This window comes from Saprolegnia diclina, assembly GCF_000281045.1.
Source record: "Saprolegnia diclina VS20 unplaced genomic scaffold supercont1.5, whole genome shotgun sequence".
In the NCBI taxonomy this organism is placed as follows: Eukaryota; Oomycota; class Saprolegniomycetes; order Saprolegniales; family Saprolegniaceae; genus Saprolegnia; species Saprolegnia diclina.
In genome coordinates, this window is record NW_008246072.1 from 1,288,744 (window position 1) to 1,310,751 (window position 22,008).

The 22,008-nt window shown below is 60.9% G+C and overlaps 6 protein-coding genes across 7 annotated transcripts; 4 read left to right on the forward strand and 2 right to left on the reverse strand.

Moving 5' to 3' along the window:
- Positions 1–99: 99 nt before the first annotated feature.
- On the reverse strand, positions 100–1,798 carry SDRG_02491 (hypothetical protein; the record flags this gene model as incomplete). The annotated part of the gene is made up of 5 exons (XM_008608082.1): positions 100–287; positions 328–680; positions 725–1,023; positions 1,066–1,343; positions 1,390–1,798. 5 exons carry the CDS (start codon positions 1,796–1,798, stop codon positions 136–138), a joined length of 1,491 nt encoding a protein of 496 aa, XP_008606304.1. The 3' UTR covers positions 100–135.
- A 376-nt stretch (positions 1,799–2,174) lies between these two features.
- SDRG_02492 (hypothetical protein) lies at positions 2,175–2,995 on the forward strand. Its single transcript, XM_008608083.1, has one exon. The coding sequence runs from the start codon at positions 2,205–2,207 to the stop codon at positions 2,880–2,882; it is 678 nt and encodes a 225-aa protein (XP_008606305.1). The 5' UTR covers positions 2,175–2,204; the 3' UTR covers positions 2,883–2,995.
- A 384-nt stretch (positions 2,996–3,379) lies between these two features.
- Positions 3,380–5,344, forward strand: SDRG_02493 (delta24-sterol reductase; the record flags this gene model as incomplete). Its single annotated transcript, XM_008608084.1, has 9 exons — positions 3,380–3,612; positions 3,658–3,813; positions 3,857–3,962; positions 4,009–4,222; positions 4,275–4,443; positions 4,486–4,629; positions 4,672–4,869; positions 4,920–5,095; positions 5,145–5,344. Coding segments are annotated over 9 exons (1,550 nt in total), but the record flags the coding sequence as incomplete, so codon positions are not given.
- SDRG_02494 lies at positions 5,309–7,735 on the reverse strand. Of its 2 annotated transcripts, XM_008608086.1 has the most exons (6): positions 6,409–7,735; positions 6,302–6,361; positions 6,206–6,256; positions 5,893–6,163; positions 5,416–5,843; positions 5,309–5,362 (listed from the first exon to the last, which is right to left on the reverse strand). In XM_008608086.1, coding segments are annotated over exons 1-6 (2,130 nt in total). In that variant the 5' UTR covers positions 7,727–7,735; the 3' UTR covers positions 5,309–5,360. The 2 variants fall into 2 exon arrangements, with proteins under 2 accessions (XP_008606308.1, XP_008606307.1); XM_008608085.1 differs by having other exon boundaries at positions 5,309–5,843.
- A 68-nt stretch (positions 7,736–7,803) lies between these two features.
- SDRG_02495 (hypothetical protein) lies at positions 7,804–11,943 on the forward strand. Its single transcript, XM_008608087.1, has 8 exons — positions 7,804–7,881; positions 7,926–8,332; positions 8,376–8,549; positions 8,596–8,781; positions 8,825–11,103; positions 11,148–11,316; positions 11,360–11,440; positions 11,487–11,943. Exons 2-8 carry the CDS (start codon positions 8,174–8,176, stop codon positions 11,898–11,900), a joined length of 3,462 nt encoding a protein of 1,153 aa, XP_008606309.1. The 5' UTR covers positions 7,804–7,881; positions 7,926–8,173; the 3' UTR covers positions 11,901–11,943.
- A 244-nt stretch (positions 11,944–12,187) lies between these two features.
- Positions 12,188–20,637, forward strand: SDRG_02496 (hypothetical protein). The gene is made up of 4 exons (XM_008608088.1): positions 12,188–12,318; positions 12,361–12,831; positions 12,873–13,931; positions 13,976–20,637. The coding sequence occupies exons 1-4, from the start codon at positions 12,223–12,225 to the stop codon at positions 20,558–20,560; spliced, it is 8,211 nt and encodes a 2,736-aa protein (XP_008606310.1). The 5' UTR covers positions 12,188–12,222; the 3' UTR covers positions 20,561–20,637.
- The last annotated feature ends 1,371 nt before the right edge of the window (positions 20,638–22,008 follow it).

Below are 22,008 nucleotides of genomic sequence, written 5' to 3' on the forward strand. Positions count from 1 at the left end.
CATCGACGAGCACCGTGAGGCCTTCAAGGTCCTGGGGCGCTTCTTGGACGGCGACGAGATCGGCGTCGAGCACGCGTTCAACAGGTTTTAAAGAAAACGCCGACGCTAAATCTATCGCATTATCAAACGCTTTCACTAGTTGGCTGTCGGCTTGGGCAAGACTGTGCCAAGACCCGTGGCGTCGCCTGGGCTCTGCACGACGACGTTGCGCGACTTTTTGTGCAAAACGTGCGCGGGCACCGTCGGGAGCCCGATACCTTCGTGCCACTCGGTCATCGTCCACGCATCTACACCGCATTCACCAATTCTCTGTATGCTACAACGTACTTGTCGTCGCTGGCGCAGGCGCGTCCGGGTGTGCCTGCTGTGGGAAGGTCACGTAAAAGATGGGGCTAAAGTCGCGGCAGCGAAAGATACACCCGATGCCGACGCAAAAGCACATGTAGAGTCCCTCGAGCACGAGGGGCACGAGACCGCCCATCGTGACGGGCACGATCTGGTGGAGCGCTACGTTGAGAAAAAAGACTGCGACGAAGTACACGACGAGGCCTCGCCGGAACGCCACAAAGAGCCGCAGCTTGGACGCCACGGGTGTCGTGTGAGGGTCGATGAGCACCCCTGCGATCAAGTCCATTTGCAAGTGCAAAATGGCAATGTTGAACGCCATGCGCGACCACACCCTAGTGGCATATCAACTTGATACTTTGAAACGATGATGTAATACGTGTAGACGAGGCACGTCCAGAGGCAGCACCAGATTACAAAGACTATGAGCGGTGCGGCCGTCGCGCCGTCGACAATCGAGAGCGCTAACGCCCACGCGAGCGAGAGGAGCCGGTACTGGACGTTCAGTAGCGTGCCCAAGTCGTCGCGCGTGATCTTCCAGCCGTGCGCGATCAGCAGCATCTCGTTGGCTGCCGTTGCGAGCGACACCACGCGACAGAAAAGGGTGGCGACGAAGAGGCCGCGCGAGAGACCGCTCTCGCTGTGGTTGTGGATCGCGGTCAGCGCCATATAGACACACTACAAAAGCGGTTAGAACCGATATCGTGGATCAACGCGTACTTCTGCAAAGGGCACGAGGAGCATGTGTCGCTGGAGCGCGATAAACGCGTGGCGAAAATGATACATGTGCCCCCCCCAGACAAGCACGAGAAGACCCCACACGAGCGCAAATGCGGCGTAGAGCAGCGCGAGCCCAAAGGTGGTCCCGTTCCCAAAGCAAATTTTGTTCCCGGGACACAGCATCCAAGAGAAAGCACCCTGCAGCTTGAGCGGCGGCGCCGAAACGTCGCTTATGAGCGCACACAAATCAAGCAGCACGTCATAGTCGTCACGACCGCCTATAACCCTTCCTTTTAGTCGCAGAATTGACGTATAAGAGGACACCGTCTGTGTTGAGTACGCCTGCGACCTTCGCGCTGCCTTTGTTCAAGGCACCCGAGGTGAGCGCCACTGGGTACGAGTCGCACTGGGCGGTGACCGTGCCTCGACACATCGAGTCGTTGTAAGGTACCATGCCAGCGCTGGTCATGGCGATTTCAGGCGAGAAATGGCTGGAGGTGCAGAAGCGCAGAAACATAAATGTGTGGGGCGGTGGAAGCTTGTCGACGGCCACATCGATCGAGAGCGTGAACGTATCTCTGCCAGCCGTGTTGGTTGCATTGAAGCGCACGAGATCGAGCAGGTAGACCGAGGTAAAGTCGAACGCCGTTGTTGCCCCGCGTTGATGGTTGTTCCTTGAAGACACGGCGAGTGTCACTGCCAGCAGCAGCAACGCTGTGTGCAGCACGCGCATCTACGATCTGAGTCGTCGAGTCTATATTAAGCCCAGCAACCGGTCTCAAATCGCCGTTATCTGATGCGATAGCTTAACGTTCGCAATGCCAACACCACTCACGGGCGATCCATTTGATTGCACAAGCACACTGCGCCGCTGGTACAGATTCCACAAGGCACCACGACGGTTCAGATCTTATGGGACCAGTTGAGCTCAAGTTCGTATAGGCTTGTACTCGGCGCAAGCATGGCGAGCCGGTTGTATTTGCTGCATGTCAGTGCAGCGCCTCGACAAGCAGCCCGCGAGCGACGGCTTGTGAATGCGAATTCTATATTTAGACAAGCCAATCGCAAGTGCCGAACGGGCCTTCGATATTACCAGTGCAACGAATATTCATTTTTCGACGCGCACGCCAATACGACGCATGGGGCTGCAGTGGGCGTGGTATGGCTCAGACCTCGGCGGGACGCGGCCGTGCGCCTCCACGTACGAGCTCTACAATACAGCGATTCCCGAGATTCCCGCCGCCAAGTACGCGAACTTGGCGTTCCTCCCGGACGCACCGCCCCGTACCGACCCTAAAGACGACGAAAGAGGCTTGCAGACGCGCGAGCTCCTGACGCGCCTCGAGACCACACACGCGCTGCCAGCAACGTTCAAGCGACTCATGGCCTCGCGAGAGCTCCAGGCGCTCGTACCGAGCTGCACGTCGTCGTACTTTTACCTCGGCGAGCCCGTGTACGTGCCGACGCTGGAGCTTACATTGCTCCTCTTCTACCGCGACCAGCAAGACTGCGTGCTTTGGTACCTCGTACTCGACGGCGCGCACGCAGGCTGCATTATCTCAGCGCCGCAGATTTTAAAGACGCCAGGCAGCATCGCCGACGACAACGGCGTGGACGACGCGGACGATGTGTTTACTGCGATCCAAGACGAAGCCGTTCGCTGCGCTGCGTCGTTCGACGAGTTCGTCTACCGAATCTGGGTCGAGAACCACATTTGGTATCAGCAAAACGGCGTCCCTCGCTGCGTGGACTCCACTGCATTCGTCCAGGCCGAGTGCGACTGGTACCTCGCGGCGACGAAATCGCTTAGCGGATAGGCCATCGTATCTCGATGGATCACTGCACCGATCCAAGATAGCTATCCAAGATAACATTCAATGAGTGATAGCATGGAATGGGCGAGATGCTTCTTCTCGATTGGATACCTCGCGCAATCAACATCTCGAGACTCTCGAGACTCTCGAGAGGGAGGGTCTCTGGCATTGCTCGCCACATCTCTTGTCGCTGGCGTCAGAGGTCCAAACTTCTGAGACAAAGACGGTAATAAGCTGACCTCAGTGTGAGCCTTGTTGATGCGAACGCCAACGCGCTCGGTATCCGTCGCATCATCCGAGCAACGTCCGCGACCTTCGCCGAGTCTCGTACCATCTGGTGGCATACTGCGGTCGCGTGACACGGATTTTCTGGACGCTTCAACATGGCGGTATACAAATTTCAAAACGCCTGCGAATTAACGCCCACGTATCGTGTCACGCAACCGCAGGGTTCGAACTTTTCGCGATCTTCCAACAAGGTTGCCAGTTTGCCTTTGGCCCCATGAAGCACGCGACGTCGAAACCTGCGGCGGCGGCGTCGCCCGAGACGCCCGCATCGACCTCCTGGACGGCGCACGTGCTCATTCACTACCGCTGGGTGTTTGTGTGCTTCTTCCTCCTCCCGCTCTCGTTCCTCTACGACGTTGCGTACTTTGTCCGGAGCCGCGTCATCTTTTACCTTAACTCGGCGCCGCACCAGCACAAGAGCCGCGTCGCTATCGTCCAGCGCCAGGTACGCGCCCCTACACAGCGACGCCGTCTAAGCAAGTTGGCGCAGGTGCGGCAATGGATTGCGACTGGGCGGGCGATGCCCATGTGCACGGCGCGGCCGGGCTGGCAAAACATCTCGTACCGTCGCGGCAAGTACAAGAAGACGCACTTTAACGTCAAAGTCGACATGATGGACATTCTCGAAGTCAACACGTCGACCAAGGTAAAGAGACAAGGTCTCGGATGCAGATCTTACGGACGCGTAGACGGTGCGCGTCGAGCCGCTCGTGACCATGGGCCAGCTCTCGGCGACGCTCAACCCGCTTGGGTGGACGCTCCCGATCATGCCAGAGCTTGACGACCTCACTGTTGGTACGGTCCGTGCAGCTTTGGCCGTGATGTCTCAATGTGGTACTAGGCGGCCTCGTCATGGGCACGGGCATCGAGACATCGTCGCACCGCCACGGTTTGTTCCAGCACATTTGCAAGTCGTACGAGCTCGTGCTTGCTGACGGTTCGGTCGTCACGTGCTCGAAAGAGTCGAACGCCGACCTCTTCTACGCCGTGCCCTGGTCCTACGGCACGCTCGGCCTCCTCACGGCGGTCGAAATCGAAATCATTCCGTGCCTCCCGTACAAGCCTCAATCGTACTTGCCTCTAAGAACTCATCACTCTCGCATTTAGCTACGTCAAGATCGAGTACACGCCCGTGACGTCGCTCGACGAAGCGTGCCGCGTCTTTGAGCAAAAGAGCAAGTCGGTCGACCACCACTTTGTGGAGGCGCTCATGTTCTCGCTCGAGACGGGTGTTGTCATGACCGGGTCCATGACAGCGTCATACGAACCGACCAAGGTACGAAATGACACTGCTCTCCCAGCCAAGGTCGCAATGTAGCTCAATGCGATTGGTACGTGGCACAAGCCGTGGTTCTTCAAGCACGTCGAGGGTATTCTGGCCAAGAAGAGAGCTGTGACCGAGTATATTCCTCTGCGCGACTACTACCACCGCCACTCGCGCAGCATCTTTTGGGAGCTCCAGGTACGCTGCACACTATTTTTTTGCGTTTTTGACGTGTCAAAGGACATTATTCCGTTTGGCAACAACATTGTCTTTCGGTACCTCCTCGGCTGGCTCGTGCCGCCCAAGGTGTCGCTCCTCAAGCTCACGCAAGGCAACGCGATCAAGCAGCTGTACGACAACCACCACTTTATCCAAGACATGCTCGTGCCCCTCTCGACCCTCGAGCCCTCGCTGCGGTGCTTTCATGACAACGTCCAGGTACTCGGACATGTCCTTGTTTACAAATCTCAAGCGGCGCAAATCTACAGATCTACCCGCTGTGGCTCTGCCCGTTCAAGCTCCCAAAGGAGCCCGGCATGCTCCAGACCAATTCGCAGGACGAGCTTTTTGTCGATATTGGCGCCTACGGTGTGCCGCAAGTCGACCATTTCCGCCCGATCGAGACCACCCGCCGTGTCGAAGAGTTTGTGCGCGGCGTCTCGGGGTACGTTGAGATTCAGATTCAGATTCGCATATCTCAGTCATGCCCGTAGCTTTCAAATGCTGTATGCCGACTCGTACATGACCGAGCCTGAGTTTGAAGCCATGTTTGACCACACGTTGTACAAGAAAATGCGCGTCGAGCTCCAATGCGACGGCGCGTTCCCAACTGTTTACGGCAAAGTTGCACGCGCGGTCCGTGACTAGAAACACCCATACATGAATCAAAATGTAGACTTGTTCATTGCGCCGTTAAGTCGTGCGGGCGTTCCTACGTAGAGCGCAGGTAGACCCAGCCGCCGTCGACCACAAGCGGCGACTCACAGCGGTGGGCCATAGCCATGTAGAGCGCAAAGGCGCGGCTGAGGCCGTCGTCCATCGCGCACGCCTTGAGCGTGGCGACGGCGGCGGCAGGGTCCAGGCGGCTCTGGTTCACCGCCAAGAGCGACGCCCATGCGTTCGTGGGAGCCAGCGAGAGCTTGCCGAGGATCTGGTGCCACTCTTCGGCGACAAAGGTCGGCGTCCGGACGTACTCAAGCATCGGCGTCACGGGCAGCATCTGGATGCCGTGGATGCACTCGCGGTTGGGGCTGAACCACGTGGCGTAGTCGGCCTTGTTGTCAAAGAGGATGCCGCTGACCTTGTTCTTGCGGAACGCCGGCGGGTGCGTCACGTTGTCGTCCGCAATCAGAAAGTACGTCTGGTGCGACAAGGCCACGAGCTTGAGCAAAAGGCGCGTGAGCGCGCAGAGTCTACGCCAATACTGCATGAGAAAATAGTATCAATGTATCGAGCGCGCACGGTGCGTTCTGGGTCGCGGTCGCAAAGAGGTGCGCGCCGTAGAAAAAGTTGAGTTCCTCCGACGTGCTCTCTTCGTCCTTGCCGTCGACCATCGGCGTCACGCCGTGCGAGTACGAGTGGCCGAGGAACCAATCAAAGTTGCGGAAAGTCGCAAAGTACACGTCGTCGCGAGACGGGTTGAGCGTGTCTCGGAGCAGCGTCTCGACAAAGCGGTGCAGACGCGACGTCTTGTCCACCCAGCTCGGGTCCAAGTGGTATGCGATCGCCACCGCTAGCACGCTTGGTGTGCATATATCTCGAGTCGACGTTGTACCTGTGATAAAGTAGCCGTAGTGGTAGTGGTGGTCGTTGTACACTGCGTTGCCTACATATTTTCTTGAGCCCCGAGGCCACGAGAGAAGTTACGTACCAAACTCGACGTTGATGTCGTGCTTCATGAACGCTTCCGAGGACACGATACCGCCGTAGACTAGCTTGCCAAAATGAAAATCCCATGTACATATCGATATCCCATACCAGTGTCGTACACGAGCGGGTACGTGCTCGCGTTCTCGCCCACGTTAGAGAGCAGCGCCTTGAACTTGGTCAAGGCTGCCGCTGCGAGCCCACCGAGCTCGGGACGCGACGTGGCGAGGTCGGCGGCCACGACGCAGAGGCTGCCGTACTTTTGAAGCGCCTTACCCTTGAAGTAATAGCTCGGTGGGAGCGACCACTCACCGTGGATCTCGTCCGTGAGGATTTGCACGAGGCCGTGGGCTGTCACGTCGGCGGGCGACGGGCGCATGGGCGGCAGTAGGCCTGTAAACAGGTCCAACTTGGCGTCTTCGGTCGCGGGAAACACCAGCGTCCACTCGTTTGACGCTGGCACGACGTGCGCGCGCATGGGGCCGCGCGAGTGGGCAAAGAGGCTCAAGGACGGAATTGCCTCGGCGCTCTGCAGCAGCGCTTCGTGGTGCGTGAGCGCAAAGTGTACAAAGGTTCGCGTCGGCGCTCCGACGTGGGCCACGTTGAAGGTGTACGCAAAGGCATGCGCGCTCTCGACGCGAAGCGTGACGCCGTTGACAAACGAGCCGGCGCAGGCCGCGTAAAGCGCTAGCACGTCGTCGGTCGGAACAAAGGCCGCTTGCACAACACCCGAGAACGGCGTCGTCGACGAGAACGACTGCGTGGCGACGTCAAAGGCAATGACGACGTTGGTCGACGATGCCGACGTCCACGCGACGAACCACCGTTGATCGTTGTTGAGCGTCACAACCATGCTGTTGGTCTTGACGTCGGCGCGGCCTACGAGCTGGCGGTCTCTGGCTGGCTGGCCGTCGATGGACACAAACGCGTGCTCGGACCCGAGTCGGAACGCCAGATTCGTGTACGAGAGCGACGTGAAGGCCTGGCCGAGGCTTTGGTATGAGCGCAGGGACGCGTCGCCCGCCGCAAAGGCGATCTGCACGCCAAAGTCGTCCCAGCGCTCGACTTGGAAGCGCGGCGCGGCGGCAAACAGGCCACAGAACTGCAGGTTCTCGACGCGTGGCGTAAAGTAGTACTTGATCGCGCCGTTCTCGTTGAGCGGGCCGTGGTGGACGTACTGGTGCAAGTAGCTGCACGCGATGGAGCCCGCCTTCTTCCGGATGAAGACGGCGTACGGGCTCGGGTAGATCGGGTCGATGTCATGGGACCCATTGTCCGAGAGGAGGTTGCCCCACCAATTGTTCGTCGGGACAACCAGCGGCATGTTGGAGACGACGCTCGTCGGCGAGATGAACTGGCGAAGCGCGTCCGTGCTCTTGAAGAGCGCTGGGTCCGGCGGCGCCGTCGCATGTGGCTGGAGCGGTAGCATCTTGCCCGGATATTGGAATGTGCAAGATCTCCATAAAACGAGGCGAGGCCATTGGATATAAAACAGCCAATAGCATAGCCGTATTCCATTTTCGCTTCAAGCCGGAATCAGGCGCCAGAGGCTCTGCTGCGGGCTCCCGCTCCGCCGTCTTGGCGGTGAGAATCTGCATGTGGCGTTGCTTGAGCTAAGCTAAGCTTAGTTGTTGCCTCAAAAGTCACTACAAACACACGAGTCACGCGACCATCTTCTAGCACTCGACAGTCTAGCCGCCATCGTTCAGACGTACGCTAGACAAAGCTGCCTACACCCTCGAGACACTCGGCTTGTACTAAAGCTCTGGATGCTGTCGTCCAGGGTTATTTAACAAAACCAAGCCCGAGGTCGAGGTTTGGGGCAAATGAAATTCACATTACCGACCCGTTTCTTGCAGCTGAAACGGACCATATCATGACGACGCCGAGCCGAGAACGGACGGCGCGGAAGCTGCTCCAGCAACCATCGCACCACCCACCGGTTGGATCAAGCGCTGCCAAGCGCCTCATGTACGAGAAGCAACGCGAAGACGGATGGAACAACCACTTCCTCGAGCCTCTCGTCCACGACAAGGTGCGTGTACCAGCCATGACGATCTCGTAAGTGGCGTAATTAGCCACGGGTTGAGCCTCGGCCACCACCACCAAAGCCACCGAATTCCCGACAATTCTCCGAGTACCCGTCGTCGCGCAAGCAGCGCAAGACGCATTTGCCCCGCAAGACGCCACCTAACGTTCGCTTGCAACCGCTGACGCCAAGTCCGCTCATGGCAAGCCCCCGTGCCCCCGTGGTACTCGGCGCTGAGCGTCCCTTGGCGGCTGACACTAAATTCGCAGGCAAAGTCACCCGAGAAGAGCGATACGCTTCGGCTCAAAGCCATCACCGCGATCGAGTACCGCGAGAATATCATCAAGCAGCTGCACACGATCCTCGCCGACGTACCCACGTCGCCGTCGCGCCACCGCGGCGCCAAAACGATCACGACGACGCAGCGAGACGCAGTTGCTAGCGTGCTCCGCGAGGTCTGGTTTTGCGTATCCTAAGATCCTCAGCAAACGCGTGTAGATGGTCCTGGAGCTTCAAATGGCCGGCATCCGCGTCGTCGAGGCCATCGTCGCGTGGGTGCTGCTCGTGGGTAAATCGGCGCCGTTGCCCCCAGTCTTTCTCTGGCACGACGCCAACTACTTTGTGACGATGCACAGCGACATGGACTTCCTCGGCGACGCCCTCAACGAGCGCGGCCTCAGCTGCGTCGTCGGCGCCAAGAGCACTCGGCAGAACCCGCTGCTCATCGAGCCCAATCAGCGACTCGGTCGAGTCTACGCCGCCCAGTCGATCATCACCGAGATGGTCGAGATGAGCCTCGTCTCGGCGCGCACCAACGCTTCGCCGGACGACGAGAGTGCGCTCACGTTGCTGACAAAGGACGAGCCCGTCGCGTGTAGTGAGGTGGCGATGGACGCGTCCACGGCAGACGTCGAGATCGAGCCCATCGATGAACCCACGGGCGAGCAACCCACGGACGAGCCGCACGACGAAGCCGCGTCTGACACAGAAGAAGAGGCCGAGGAAGCGCACGTCTTTGCTAGCCAGGATCCCGTGCATCTTGAGAATGAAAGCAGCGGCTTGCCGTGCTCAGAGGAAGACGTTGGGAGCCATCCGAGCTTGGAAGCTCAAACCAAGGACGACGAGCCCCACGACGCCAACGACGACGAGAACTATGCAGACGACGATTTCGACGCGCACGACAACCAAGAAAAACCAACTGTGGATGACGCGCCAGTGGATGCGGCGACAGACGAGCCCCCGCCCGAGTCGAGCAATGACTTTCGAATACCGGCCTGGCAGAACGCATGGCTTGCCGTCGGAATTTCGTCGAGCATCGTCGAGATGGCGGCAGCTACGTGCACCGGAGCGCCCTCTCAACCGTTCTGGGTCGAAGCAACCGATGTCTTTCCGGAACTGGCGTCGACGATGCTGACGGCGACGCCTCCTGGCGACCAACATATCCTCTTTGGTGCACTTTTGGCATCCGTCGACGCGGCCGCGATGCCAGTCGTCAACTGTCTCGAAGCCAAATTGTCGGAAACGGTGGATCCTGACAATTACGAGGACACTCTGGAGGCGCTGCGTGACGCTATGGACAGTGCGTGGGCTCCACCATCGGAGACCCAGAGTGCGCTCGACCTTCTAACAGCTCTTTTTGACGCCAAAGCTGCCCTGCCTCCGTCATCGATGGTGTCCAAGCTCGCGCACCTCGTGTTCCCATACTTGATGGCCGCGCCACGCGCCGAGTTGTCGGATTTGTGCCGAGCAACGCTCGAGGCCACGGCGCCAATTGCGACGCGTCCGTTTCTCTGGGACGCGACGGCTAAAGTCGTGCTTCTCATGGCGTCCGTTCAGCCGCCAACGCGGGAGCTCTCGAACCTCAAGTTCGTTGTCGACCGCCGTGCGATGCTCGCCTCGACAACCACCGCGTTGCAAGATCACGACGGCTCGTGGCAAGCCCTTTTCCCCTTCTTTGCAAGCGAGAGCGGCGAGAAGTTCGTGAATCTCCAGCGCGTCGAGGCCGGCGAGGGCCGTGGTCCACTGAAAGAGTGGTTTGCCCTTGTCTCGGAAGCCTGGGCAGCGCCGTTTGTCGCTGTTTTCAGCGGCGACGAGGGATCTATCTCGGTCGACGGCCGGCGTCTCACAGCGCCGCCATCCTACTTGGTGTCGCGCGGCGTTCGACCTGGGTGGCGCCTATGCCTCCAGGCGCAGTCCACATTTGATATCGTGAGTGTGACCCAAGATCAAGCAACCATCGATCCACCGTGGCCTCGTGACGAGGTATCTTTAACGCATACGGATGTCGCATGGCTGGCCCCGACGGTACCGCTCTTCAAGTACGTTCTGGCATCGGAGAGCTACTGGTTCAATGAGCACGCTGTCCCGAGCCCCGACCACAACACTGCGCTCGCCCTCGTCGGCTGGGTTCTCGCCATGGCGCTTCTGCACCAAAGCACAATCTCGCTACGCCTGCACACGGCCGTCTTTTGCTGTCTGCTCTACGAGACACCACCCGACCGCCACCTCTTTGAAGCCGTGGACCCCGCACTTGCGGACGCTTGGCGTGCGCTACACTCGCTGCCCAACTTTGCCGCCGTCCTCGAGATGGACGGGCTTGTCCCCGATACAAATGTCGACGCTTACATTGAGATTCTTGTGCAAGAGAAGGCGGTCGCGATCGAGTGGCAGCTCAATGAGCTCCGTCGAGGCTTCTACCACGCCATGCCAAAGGCGTTTGCATCTTGCGCGTTCACCGGCGCTCAGCTGCAGCACGCGGTGTGCGGTCCACCCCCGAGGTACACATGTGTGTCTCTGGGCAGATGCGCATGATCAAGCGTAGCGAGACATTTATGGTCCGCGACATCTTCAAGGTCGTTACGGACGACGCGATTCCCCAAGCCATGCGAACGGCGTTTTGGTGCGTCGTCGATGGCTTGGCGGCCGCGGAGAAGCGCGCATTCGTCAAGTTTGTCACGGGCGTCGAGGCATTGCCGCCACCGCAGACTGAGGTACGACGCGCCAAATGACACGGTCTGCACGTTGGCGTCGTAGCTGCTTCGACTCGAAATGCCGTGGCCCGTGGCGACGGCGCAAGAGAAGGATCAAGTCGTGAAGCGGCTTCCCCAAGCCCACGTACACCTTATCTACATGCAATGTAGTCGGCAGTGACACGAGATAGACGTGCGAGAATACGCTTGAGCTTCCCAACTACCTCGCTGGCCTCGACGGCGTACCAGAAACCGAGCTCCCAGACACATTGGCGACGCTGCTGCGAGACAAGCTTCTCTACGCCATCCAGCACGGTTGCGGCTTTGATCTGGACGTGGCGGGGTCTATAGCTCCTGCAACCACACTGGAGGACCAAGGCGCCGACGAGTCCAGTGACTCGATGGAGCTGCCGACGCTCGCGGTCGACGAGAGTGCAACCGACATACCTCTGCTACAATCGGACGCACAACCCTCCTCGGAAGAACAACCGACCAGCACTCGCAACGACACAGCGGACGTCGCCCTTCAGCCCGAGCACGCGAGGGCTAGCGACGAGCACGACGACGAGTACAGCTTTGAGGACTTCGACGATGACGCCGTGTAAATAGACAAGGGCGTTGTTATCGCTGAGAGTTTTGGCGCTTGGACCTTCCATCCACCGTGTTCATGGCTGGTGTCAAAGCCATGTGAGTGATGGTGGACGGGCGCGGCCGTGGCGCCAACGTCAAGCGCCCGGTTGAACAGTGCTGGAAAGTGTGATTGGCCAGCTGGTCATCCTTCCGGAATTATCATCACCTTTTTGGCCTCAAGATCTCCATACCGGTGGGATAAAGCCTTTTTAAGCAACGAAATCAGGCTTTAGCCTGGACAAAGGCGCCCAGTTGCTTACCACTGCTTTCGACTCAATCAAATTGCGGTTGGTGACGATGAGCATCCCCATGGACGACGATGCGAGCGTCTTTGAGAAGCTGCTCGATGAGATCTGCTACCGCCCGTCGGCCTCGACGATCCCCGCCCACATGGTACGTCAACCTCGCCATGCGTATGCTCATGGTGCTCCGTAGGCCTCGTGCGTCGAGAGCTTCCAAGTCGCGCCGACGGTCAAGAAGACGGCCAACCAGCTCCTGAGCACCGTGTCGCGCTGCCAGCATCGGCTGAGCGCCAAGCACCTCCTTGCGCTCCTTGGCATGTTTGTCGCTGCGGACGATAGCTTTGCGACTGCGTTCGCCGAGCGCGTCGTGGCCCGTGCCAAGAGCTTCGTGTACCTTTTCCCGACGGCGCGGACAACGCTCGTGCGCATGGTCGCCCTCGTGCTCGCGGCCCCGACCTTTGACACAGCTGGCCTCAACGGCCTCGTGCAGGCGCAGTGCATCATCCTCGAAGCCAACCGCGCGTTCCCCGAGACGCACGCAGCGCTGCACAAGGCCATCGTGCCGCTCTGCAAGACCCGCCCCGAGATCCGCGCGGCGTACGTCGCCCTTGCGACCGCGACGACGGGCGATGCCAAGTTCCTTCTCGCGCGTCTTCTCCTCGAGGTATCTCCGGACGGAAACTCTACGGTGCTAAAGCTGTCTAGGCCTTTCTCCCGACCTTCTCGGCCGACGAGCACGCGCTCTGGCTCGGAAGCTACGTCCATCAGGCGCTCGAGGCCAAGGTCCGCCCGACGCACGCCGACCTCGACGCGTACGCTTCGCTGACTGCGACGCTGACTGCCGCCGACTTTGAGGCGACGATCTCGCCCGTGCTCTCGCGCATGCTCAAGCGGTCGCCCGACTCGCTCCTGGACGCGACCGTGGCCATTGTCCGCGCGCTCCCGACCAAGATTGACCTCAGCGCGTATGTCGGTTCGATCTTTGGCGCGCTCTTCCCCGCCAAGCTCAAGTCGGTCAAGGACGACGTGCGTGAGGCGTGCATCCAGCTGCTCGCGGCCGTCGTTGCGCGCTGCAGTGACGCGACCGCCGTCACGTCCATTGTGGCGGACCTCGTGGGCCTCCTCGACGGCAAGTTTGGCCTCTTGGCGCAGTTCTACATGCGCGACGCAGTCTTCCAGAGCCTTTTGCATGTCGCCTCGGTTGTGGGCAAGACGCTCGGGTCCACGGCCGCGCGCTTGCTTGCGTCGGACCTCGTGCTGCCTGGCATCCCCAAGGCCATCGCCAAGGAAGCCAACGACGTCGTGCGCAACACGGCGCTCTGGACGCTCGGCCAGTGGCTCTCGCTGCACACGCCGTCGACATTGGCTCTCTCTCGCGAGATCCAAACGCTCTTTGAGACAGGCCTTGCGAGCAAGACGGAGGCCGTCGTCGTCGCGTACGCGCGGTCGCTCGTTGTCGTCTCACGCACGCACCCCGAGATCCTCGTGCCATTGGCGCCGCGCCTCGCCAGCGTCGTTGCCGAAGCGCAAAAGAAGCCCAACGTCGCGCACCTCGACGGCGTTCTCGCGCTTGTGGCGCTCACCAACATTGGCCTTTCGGCGCCCGAGGTCCACGACGTGAACGCGCTCTTGTCGGCCACGACGTTCTTCAAGACGTCGGTGGTGCTCCTCGGCCAGCAGCTCCAGCTTGGCGCGAGCCTCGAGTCGCCTGACGAGACTGCGCTCAAGGGGGTCGGCGAGACACTCGTTCGCGTCTGGCGCGAGGTACCACTCGAGTTTCCACTGTTTGCATCTCACACTGAAACTAGGCGCCGCAATCGGACGACGTGTCGAGTCTGTCGCTGCTCGTGGGGCTTCTCCACCACCGCGTTGCGAGCGTGCGCGACCACTGCGAAAAGCACGTGCGCGAGCTCGTCGCGGACCAGCTCTGGACCGCCCAGCCGCTTCTCGAGGCGTTTGCGCAGGCTCTTTTGACGCTGACGCCGTGGTCGGCCAAGCGCGCGACGGACGACGCCGACGCGACTGTCTACAATGCGCCGTCGACGCAGTCGTCGCTCGCCGGTATCCTCCGCCGCAACCTGCGCGCGATCGTGCCGGCACGTCTCTTGCCCGAGACGCACGAAGCCGAGATCGTTGCGCTCTTCCCGCGCCTTCTCGTGCTCTCGCACCACCCGCTCGTCGTGCACGGCGCGCGCAAGGACGCCTTTGCGAGCGAGTGGACGCGCCTCAAGGCCCGCTTCGTCTCGGAAGCCGACCTCGCGCCGCCGGCCGCCAAGGCGCCCAAGGACGAAAACGACGACGACGACGATGAAGAGGACGACGATGAGATGGTGCCCACGGTGCACGACCACGTTGACGATCTCTTCTACTCGGTGCCGGGTCTCACGGACGCCACGGTCGCGTACCTCGAGGCCAAGCTCTACGCTGCGTCGCGCCTCGAGCGTGTGAGCGCCCAGCGTGCGCTTGTGACGCTTCTCGAGTTTGCCGGCAACGGCTTGGGCGAAGCGCTCGTCTTGAGCAACCTTATCCAGTCGCACGTGGCCACGACGCTCGAGACGCCTGCGATCGCCAATGTCTCGGACGACGACGTTGACATTTACTGCACGCCGGACGACACGCTGTACACCAAGGCCAAGAAGAAGGCCGACAACGTGCCTCGTCACCGCGGCCGCGGCACCGAGGACGAGCGCTGGGAGGCGCAGGTCCGCGAGGAGCTCGCGCGGAAGCGCGCCGCCGACCCGAACGCGACGGCCAAGAAGGTCAAGTACACCAAGGAAGAGCTCGAGACGCTTCAGCAGCAGAAGGAACTGCGCGGCCGCCTGCGCGAGGCCAAGCACCTCGTCGCGTGTACGGACGAGCTCCTCGCGTTTGTCGCGCGCGCGACGCCCGAGGCGTTCCAACCGGCGCTGCCGCACTTGGTGGCGCCGATTTTGGCGCTGCTGCCGAGCCCGATGTTTGCGGACTTTGCCTTCCGCGGCCTCACGCACCTCGGCAAGTGCGTCATGCCCATGAACCTCCGCGCGCATGCGTCCGAGCTCGCGTCGGCCCTGCACATTGCGCACGGCATCACGCCCGAGACGGCCAACCTGCTCAGCGAGAACATGCCGCTCTTTGAGCGCCTCTTTGGCCTGCTCTCGACCAACGTCTTTGGCTCGGTCCTCGAATCGGAGGACGAAGTCGACTTGGCGGACGAGTACCATTTGCTGACGCCGTCGACGCTGCACATGGTGTTTCCGATCCTCCGCACGTTCTTGGAGTACTCGATGGCTTGCCGGCAGTTTGTGTTGCCGCTCTTTGCTGTCCACGCCAAGATGATCAGCCAGGAAGAGGAGCTCGAGGTCGGCGATATGGCGGCCCAGCGCTTGTTGCGCAAGAGCATGCTCGCGGTCACGCTGGCGTGGATCGAGCACGATATCAAGGAGGAGATCCCGGCGTCGGCCAACCTCTCGCCCGACGTTGTCTTGCAGCAGATCTGCGCCGGCGCGCCCTTGTCGTTGGACGAGTGGGCGCCGATCGTCGGCGACCACGGTTTGCTCTCGACGCTCGTGCAGGCGCGCCATGCGTGCCTCAAGGCGACGCTCGCCATGGTCGAAGCGCAATTTGACGATGAAGATGAGGACGAGGACGCCGAGAACGCCAAGGCGACGTTGATTGCGTCGACGCCGATGCTCTCGACGATTCTGTTTGTCGCTCGCTTTGACAACGACGCGGAGAACAAGACGCTGGCCGAAGCCATCTGGCCGCTCTCGGACGCCGCACTCACCAAGGAAACGGTCATGGGACCTATCTTGCTGCCCCTGCTTCGCCACGCGCACGCCAATGTCCGCGACGCTGCCGCAGCTGCGTTGGCCACCGGCATGAAGCAGTTCCCCGACACGATCGCGCCGACGCTCAAGGGTATTCAGTCGGCCTTCTTGCAGCACGTTCCGGCCAAGGGCGACGCGGATGCCAAGCTCGATGCGTTTGGCGCGCCGGTCGTGCGCCGCCACAACGACATGGACGCTGACGAGAGCATGTCGACGGTCTTGCCGCGTCTCGGCGCCGGCGCGTGCATGGAGCACTGCGCCAAGACGGAGATCCTCTCGCGCGACCACGTCATGAGCTGCGTCCAGTTCATCCTCTCGTTTGGCCTTGGCGACATGCACCACAGCGTCCGCGCATCCATGCGCAAGGCCGGCGTCCAGATGATGGACTCGTATGGTGCGGTGTACACGAACGGCCTCCTCACGCTTCTCGAAGCGCGAATCGAAGCGCCGGCAGCGAATGCGTCGCCCAAGGAGCTCGAGGCGTACGACCACAAGCGCGAAGGCGTCGTTGTCTGTCTCGGGTCGCTCGCCAAGCACATGGACAAGGCCGATCCTAAGGTCTCGTCGATCGTGCACCAGCTTCTCGCGTCGCTCTCGATCCCGTCTGAGGCCGTCCAGCGCGCGATTGCGACGTGCTTGTCGCCGCTCATGCTCGCGGTCAAGGACGAGAGTCCGTTGATTCTCGACGACCTTCTCACCAAGGCGACGACGGGCGAGACGTTTGGGGACCGCATGGGCGCCGCGTTCGGTGTCTCGGCCGTCGTCAAGGGCCTTGGTATCGCCGCGCTCAAGCAGCATCTGGTCATTCCGCGCCTCGAGGAAGCGATGAAGATCTCCAACCCGAACGCGCGCCAAGGCGCCTTGTCCGTCATGGAGTGCCTCTGCGAGCGCCTCGGCTTCCTCTTCGAGCCGTACGTGATTGTGATCCTCCCGATTCTCCTCAAGTCGTTTGCGGACACGAGCGCGGCCGTGCGCGAGGCTGCCAGCGGCACGTCCAAGGGCATCATGCGCAACCTCTCGGCGCACGGTGTCAAGCTCATTCTGCCCCCGATCTTGCGCGCTGTCGACGATTCGGCGTGGCGTACGAAGCAGGCGGCCATCCAGCTCCTCGGCGCCATGGCGTCGTGCGCGCCCAAGCCGCTTGGCTCGTGCTTGCCGCAGATCATTCCCAAGCTCACGGCGTCGCTCTCGGACTCGCACCCGCGTGTGAAGGAGGCTGGTCACGCGGCGCTCATTGACATTGCGCATGTCGTGCGCAACCCCGAGATTGCCTCGATCGCCTCCATTCTGCTCGCCGGCTTGCAGGACCCGAACCGCAAGACGACGGACGCGATGCAGGCGCTGCAGTCGATGAAGTTTGTGCACTCGATCGACGCGCCGTCGCTTGCGCTTGTGATGCCCGTGCTCCAGCGCGGCTTGACGGACCGCATCTCGGAGACGAAGAAGAAGGCTGCGCTCATTGTCGGCAACATGTGCTCCATGGTCAACGACGCCAAGGACCTCGCGCCGTACCTCGACACGATCGCGCCCTGCCTCCAGACGCAGCTGCTCGACCCGATCCCCGAGGTCCGCACGGTCGCGTCCAAGGCGCTTGGTATGCTTGTCAAGGGCCTCGGCCAGAGCCACTTCCCGCACCTCGTGCCGTCGCTGCTGCAAGCCATCAAGTCGGAGTCGTCGTCGGTCGAGCGGTCGGGTTCGGCCCAGGGTCTCTGCGAGGTGCTCGTCAACCTTGGCCCGGACGCGCTTGATCACGGTCTGCGCGACGAAATCCTTCCGATCGCGCGCCACCCCAAGGCCGCGGTCCGCGAAGGTGTCCTCTGGGTGCTCGCGTTCCTCCCACCGGCGCTCGGCAAGGGCTTCTCCAAGTACCTGGGCAAGGCGCTCCCGATGATCGTGTCGGGTCTCTCGGACGAGTCGGAAGGTGTCCGCGACGTGGCCATGCACGCCGGCTCGATCGTCGTCAACGCCCACGCGCTTTCCAACACGAAGGACATCTTGCCGGCGCTCGAGGCCGGTATCTTCGACGACAACTGGCGCATTCGTCAGTCGTCGATCTCGCTCCTCGGCGACTTGTTGTACCGCGTCAGCGGTACCAAGGCGGTTGTCATGTCATCCAACGACGACGACGATGGCGCTGATGCAGGCAGCGCCGCTGGTGAGAAGGCGATGCTCAAGATCCTCGGCAAGCCGCGCCGCGACGCGGTCCTCGCTGCGCTTTACATGGTGCGCTCGGACACGTCGGCTGTTGTCCGCCAGAGCGCGCTCCAGGTGTGGAAGAGCGTCGTTTCCAACACGCCCAAGACTCTGCGCTCGATCCTCGAGACGCTTATGCTCCTCATCGTGCAAGCGCTCTCGGGCAAGAACGTCGAGAAGCAGACTGTCGCTGGTCGCACGCTCGGCGAAATTGTGCGCAAGCTCGGCGAGCGCGTCATGCCCGAGGTCGTCCCGATCCTGCGTGCGGGCCTCGACCCGATGAACCCCGCCGGCATGCGCCAGGGCGTTTGCTTGGGTCTTGCCGAGGTCATCCAGTGCTCGCCCAAGAAGCAGCTCGAAGATTTCGTCGAGACGCTTGTCGTGGCGCTCGAAGACGCTCTTTGCGACGCGCTGCCCGAGGTCCGCCGCGCGGCCGGTGGTGCGTTCGACGTCTTCCACAAGAGCATGGGCTACCGCTCGATCGACGAGCTCATCCCGCGCCTCCTCAAGCGCATCACATCGGTGGACGACCTCGTCCAGGAGCGCGCGCTGGCGGGTCTCCAGGAAGTGCTCAAGGTCAAGTCGCGCGAGGTGCTTCCGTACCTCGTGCCGCGCCTTCTCACGACGCCGATGGCTTTGTCCAACGTCCAAGCGATCGCGCACATCGCGTCTGTCTCGGGTGCGGTGCTGCACTACCACATGGACCGCATCCTCCAGGTCCTCTTCAACGAGTACGTCGCGGTTGTCACGAGCCGCCCGAACGACGAGATGGCTGCAGCGATCCAGCACTCGGTGCGTGCAGTTGCGTTGAGTGTCGAGGCAGCCGGCGTCCAGTGGCTTGCCGCTGAAATCTGCAAGTACTGCGAAGGCGACATTGCTGAGACGCGGTATCTTGCGTGCTGGCTCATCGCGGCGTTTTGCCAGTCGGCGACTGTCTCGTACGACGAGCAAGTCCCGATCTTCCTCAAGTACGTCCTCGCGCGCTTCAACGACAGCGATGCGTCGGTCGTCGAGGCTGCGCTCTTGGCGTTTAGCAGCCTCAACACGACAATCCGGCCCGACGAGCTCGCCAAGCACATCGACTTTATCCGCAACAACCTCAGCTCGATCGTCAGTGACGCGCGCCATCGCAAGGGCGGTGTCGGTGCCACAGGCCACTTTATCTTGCCGGCGCTTGCGCTGCCCAAGGGCCTCGACCCGTTCCTGCCGGCCTACCAGCACGCGCTCATGAACGGTACGCCCGAAGCGCGCCAGAGCGCTGCGGCTGGCCTCGGCGAGCTTGTGCAGCTGGCGTCGCCCGCGTGCCTCAAGAGCGTTCTCATCAAGATCACGGGTCCGCTCATTCGTATCGCTGGCGACCGCTTCCCGGGCCACGTCAAGGCTGCGATCCTCTCGACGCTTGAGATCTTGCTCGTCAAGGGGGGCGTCGCACTCAAGCCGTTCTTGCCGCAGCTGCAGACGACGTTCGTCAAGGCGCTCAACGATACGAGCGCGTCTGTGCGTGCGTGCGGTGGCTCGGCCCTCGTCCATCTCGTTGCGCTCTCGCCCCGTATCGACCCGCTCATTGCCGAGCTCACGGACAAGGTTGCGTCGACGACGGGCGGCGTCCAGGAGGCCAACCTTGACGCGCTGGTTGCGATTCTCACCCGCGTCGGCGCCAAGGTCTCGGCGTCGGCTGTACTCGCGGTGGAGGACGCCCTTCGCGGCCTCCTCATCACGGACGACGACCTCCTCCGTGTGCGCGCGAGCAACGGCCTTGCCCTCGCGCTCTCGCTCGGCAGCGAAGAACATGGTGTCGCGATGGTCGAGGAGCTCGTGCAGCCGTCGACGGAGCTCTGGACGCTTCGCCATTCGGCGGCGCTGGTAGCATCGGGCTTGCTCAGCCTCTCGCCGGTGCCGACGTGGGTTGTGACCACGCTTGCGGCGCCGGTCGTCCCGACGCTCGTGGCGCTCGCCCGCGACGAGAACCCGCTTGTCAAGTCGTCGAGCCTCACAGCGCTTGGCCTCGCGGTCAAGGTCGACGCGGCGCTAGTCTCGGCGGACGTTGTCCAGGCGCTCGTTGTGGGCCTCACGGATGCCGTCAACAAGGATGTCAACCGCACGGCGCTGCGCGTCGTCAAGCGCATGGCCAAGGTCGCCCCGAAGCGTGTGCGCCAGCACTTGGGTGCACTCGTGCCGCCGATTTTTGCGCTCATCAAGAGCCCCAACATCAACATCAAGCTCGGTGCCGAGCGCGCGCTCTTGTACGTGCTCGAGGTTGCGACGCGCCCCGAGACGCTCGCGGAATACTGCGCAAGCGCCGAGCAAGGCAAGCTCCTCGCCGAGTACGGCCGCCGTGTCCTCTCCAAGCTCAAGGTCAACGAAGACGACAGCGACGACGAAGGCGCCAAGTAGAAACAAATGCGTCCTAGCTGCCTATAAACATCACTCGAATAGCATATTCAATTGCACTCGTACACTCTCAAGTCGCGTACGGAGCTTGCCGACGGCGAGTGAGCATGCTGCTGTGTTTCCGTCCTTATAAATGGCATGTGCCATGTACAAGCTCGCAAATAGTGCAATTCGGCATCACTTTGGATACGAGTTTCGAGCGCTGCAGGCCGCGCACGACGGTGCAACTTGGTGCTCCGTGCTATACAAAGCAAACTTAATCACTCTACCACGTATGAGCCATTTTGTATTTTGACCGACGTTGGCCATCAAATCGCGATCGGGAACGCACCGCGACAACTTGCGTGTTATTAGCCATATTATCCGGATATCCGGTGCAGCATCCGCGAGCTCAGGCCGCGGGGTCGACCGCTTTGCGCTCGAAAACGAAATGGCTAAGACTTGGCACAGTAGTAAATAACGCTATAGAGGGCACGGAAAGCGAGGTCGCATCGACGTACGAGGCGCACAGCGATGGCGAGACGCGATCCAAGATGCGCGCCAAACTAAGATCGTAGTGCCATCTGAGAGGCACAACGCACTCCAGACTAAGAGCTTAGTGCCATCTTAGCGGCATCACGCCAGGACGCTGACGTCGCTTGCCGGCAACATCACGTTTGAAACGGAATCGCCCATAGTTGGCACAGTGATAGAAGACGCTTCGGAGAGTAAAGCAGACTGCGATTCGTCATCGCTGCAGGCCTACAACGCGTGCAATGCTCGACCACAAATACAAAGCGCTCATGAAACGTGAAAGATGCAAATGACTGCATTGGCACGCCGTAGGCGTCATCTTTTGCACTTGTAGCGACGATCTCCCCTTTCAGTGGAACAAAATTGCGATTCCCGGCAACATATATTTAAATACGAAGCTTCACACCTCGATTTGAGCAATGTCGTTGATAACACATCGGGTTCGCGCGCGCGGCGTACCCACACGCATATCACTGTACGCATGGACGTGGAGGCGTGGTCGACAACTGGTGTTGAGAAGCGAGCCCCACGACATTCGTGTCATCGTCGACTTGACGTTGGCAGCGATATACACACAAAATATGCATTTCCGTGTCTCACATCTGAAGCGCTGCAACCCAAACGCCAATCTTTCACGCAGTTCGTGTTCCCGACGACTGTTATCACCTAAACCGACTAACGCCGTCCGCTTCCGTGTTGGTGCCGAATCCGCCTCCATCAACTCCGCCGTACTTGTAACGTGTACAGTGCACGTAATGAAAACTATGCTGGCTTGATTGCTCGAGCGCATCTATGGAGCTTGCCAACGCCATGGACAAACGCGCCCACACCCTAAGCAAATGCAACGCCTCAACGAGAGCGAAAACGACCTGGCACGAGACGCAGCTTCAATGCATGCTATTGCTAAAACCTAATGTTTGCCAACTTGAATTCTTGAT

What these genes read in the sequence shown, in the direction of transcription:
- SDRG_02492 (XM_008608083.1), top strand. Translation starts at nt 2,205, where the DNA reads ATGGGGCTGCAGTGGGCGTGGTATGGCTCAGACCTCGGCGGGACGCGG.
- SDRG_02496 (XM_008608088.1), top strand. Translation starts at nt 12,223, where the DNA reads ATGAGCATCCCCATGGACGACGATGCGAGCGTCTTTGAGAAGCTGCTC. An exon ending in TCGCGCGTCTTCTCCTCGAG is followed by an intron (nt 12,832 to 12,872) that starts GTATCTCCGGAC and finishes AAAGCTGTCTAG; the next exon opens with GCCTTTCTCCCGACCTTCTC. An exon ending in TCGTTCGCGTCTGGCGCGAG is followed by an intron (nt 13,932 to 13,975) that starts GTACCACTCGAG and finishes CACTGAAACTAG; the next exon opens with GCGCCGCAATCGGACGACGT.
- SDRG_02494 (XM_008608085.1), bottom strand. Translation starts at nt 7,726, where the DNA reads ATGCTACCGCTCCAGCCACATGCGACGGCGCCGCCGGACCCAGCGCTC. An exon ending in CCCGCTCGTGTACGACACTG is followed by an intron (nt 6,362 to 6,408) that starts GTATGGGATATC and finishes TTGGCAAGCTAG; the next exon opens with TCTACGGCGGTATCGTGTCC. An exon ending in CGACATCAACGTCGAGTTTG is followed by an intron (nt 6,257 to 6,301) that starts GTACGTAACTTC and finishes GAAAATATGTAG; the next exon opens with GCAACGCAGTGTACAACGAC.
- SDRG_02495 (XM_008608087.1), top strand. Translation starts at nt 8,174, where the DNA reads ATGACGACGCCGAGCCGAGAACGGACGGCGCGGAAGCTGCTCCAGCAA. An exon ending in TTGCTAGCGTGCTCCGCGAG is followed by an intron (nt 8,782 to 8,824) that starts GTCTGGTTTTGC and finishes AAACGCGTGTAG; the next exon opens with ATGGTCCTGGAGCTTCAAAT. An exon ending in TGCCGCCACCGCAGACTGAG is followed by an intron (nt 11,317 to 11,359) that starts GTACGACGCGCC and finishes TTGGCGTCGTAG; the next exon opens with CTGCTTCGACTCGAAATGCC.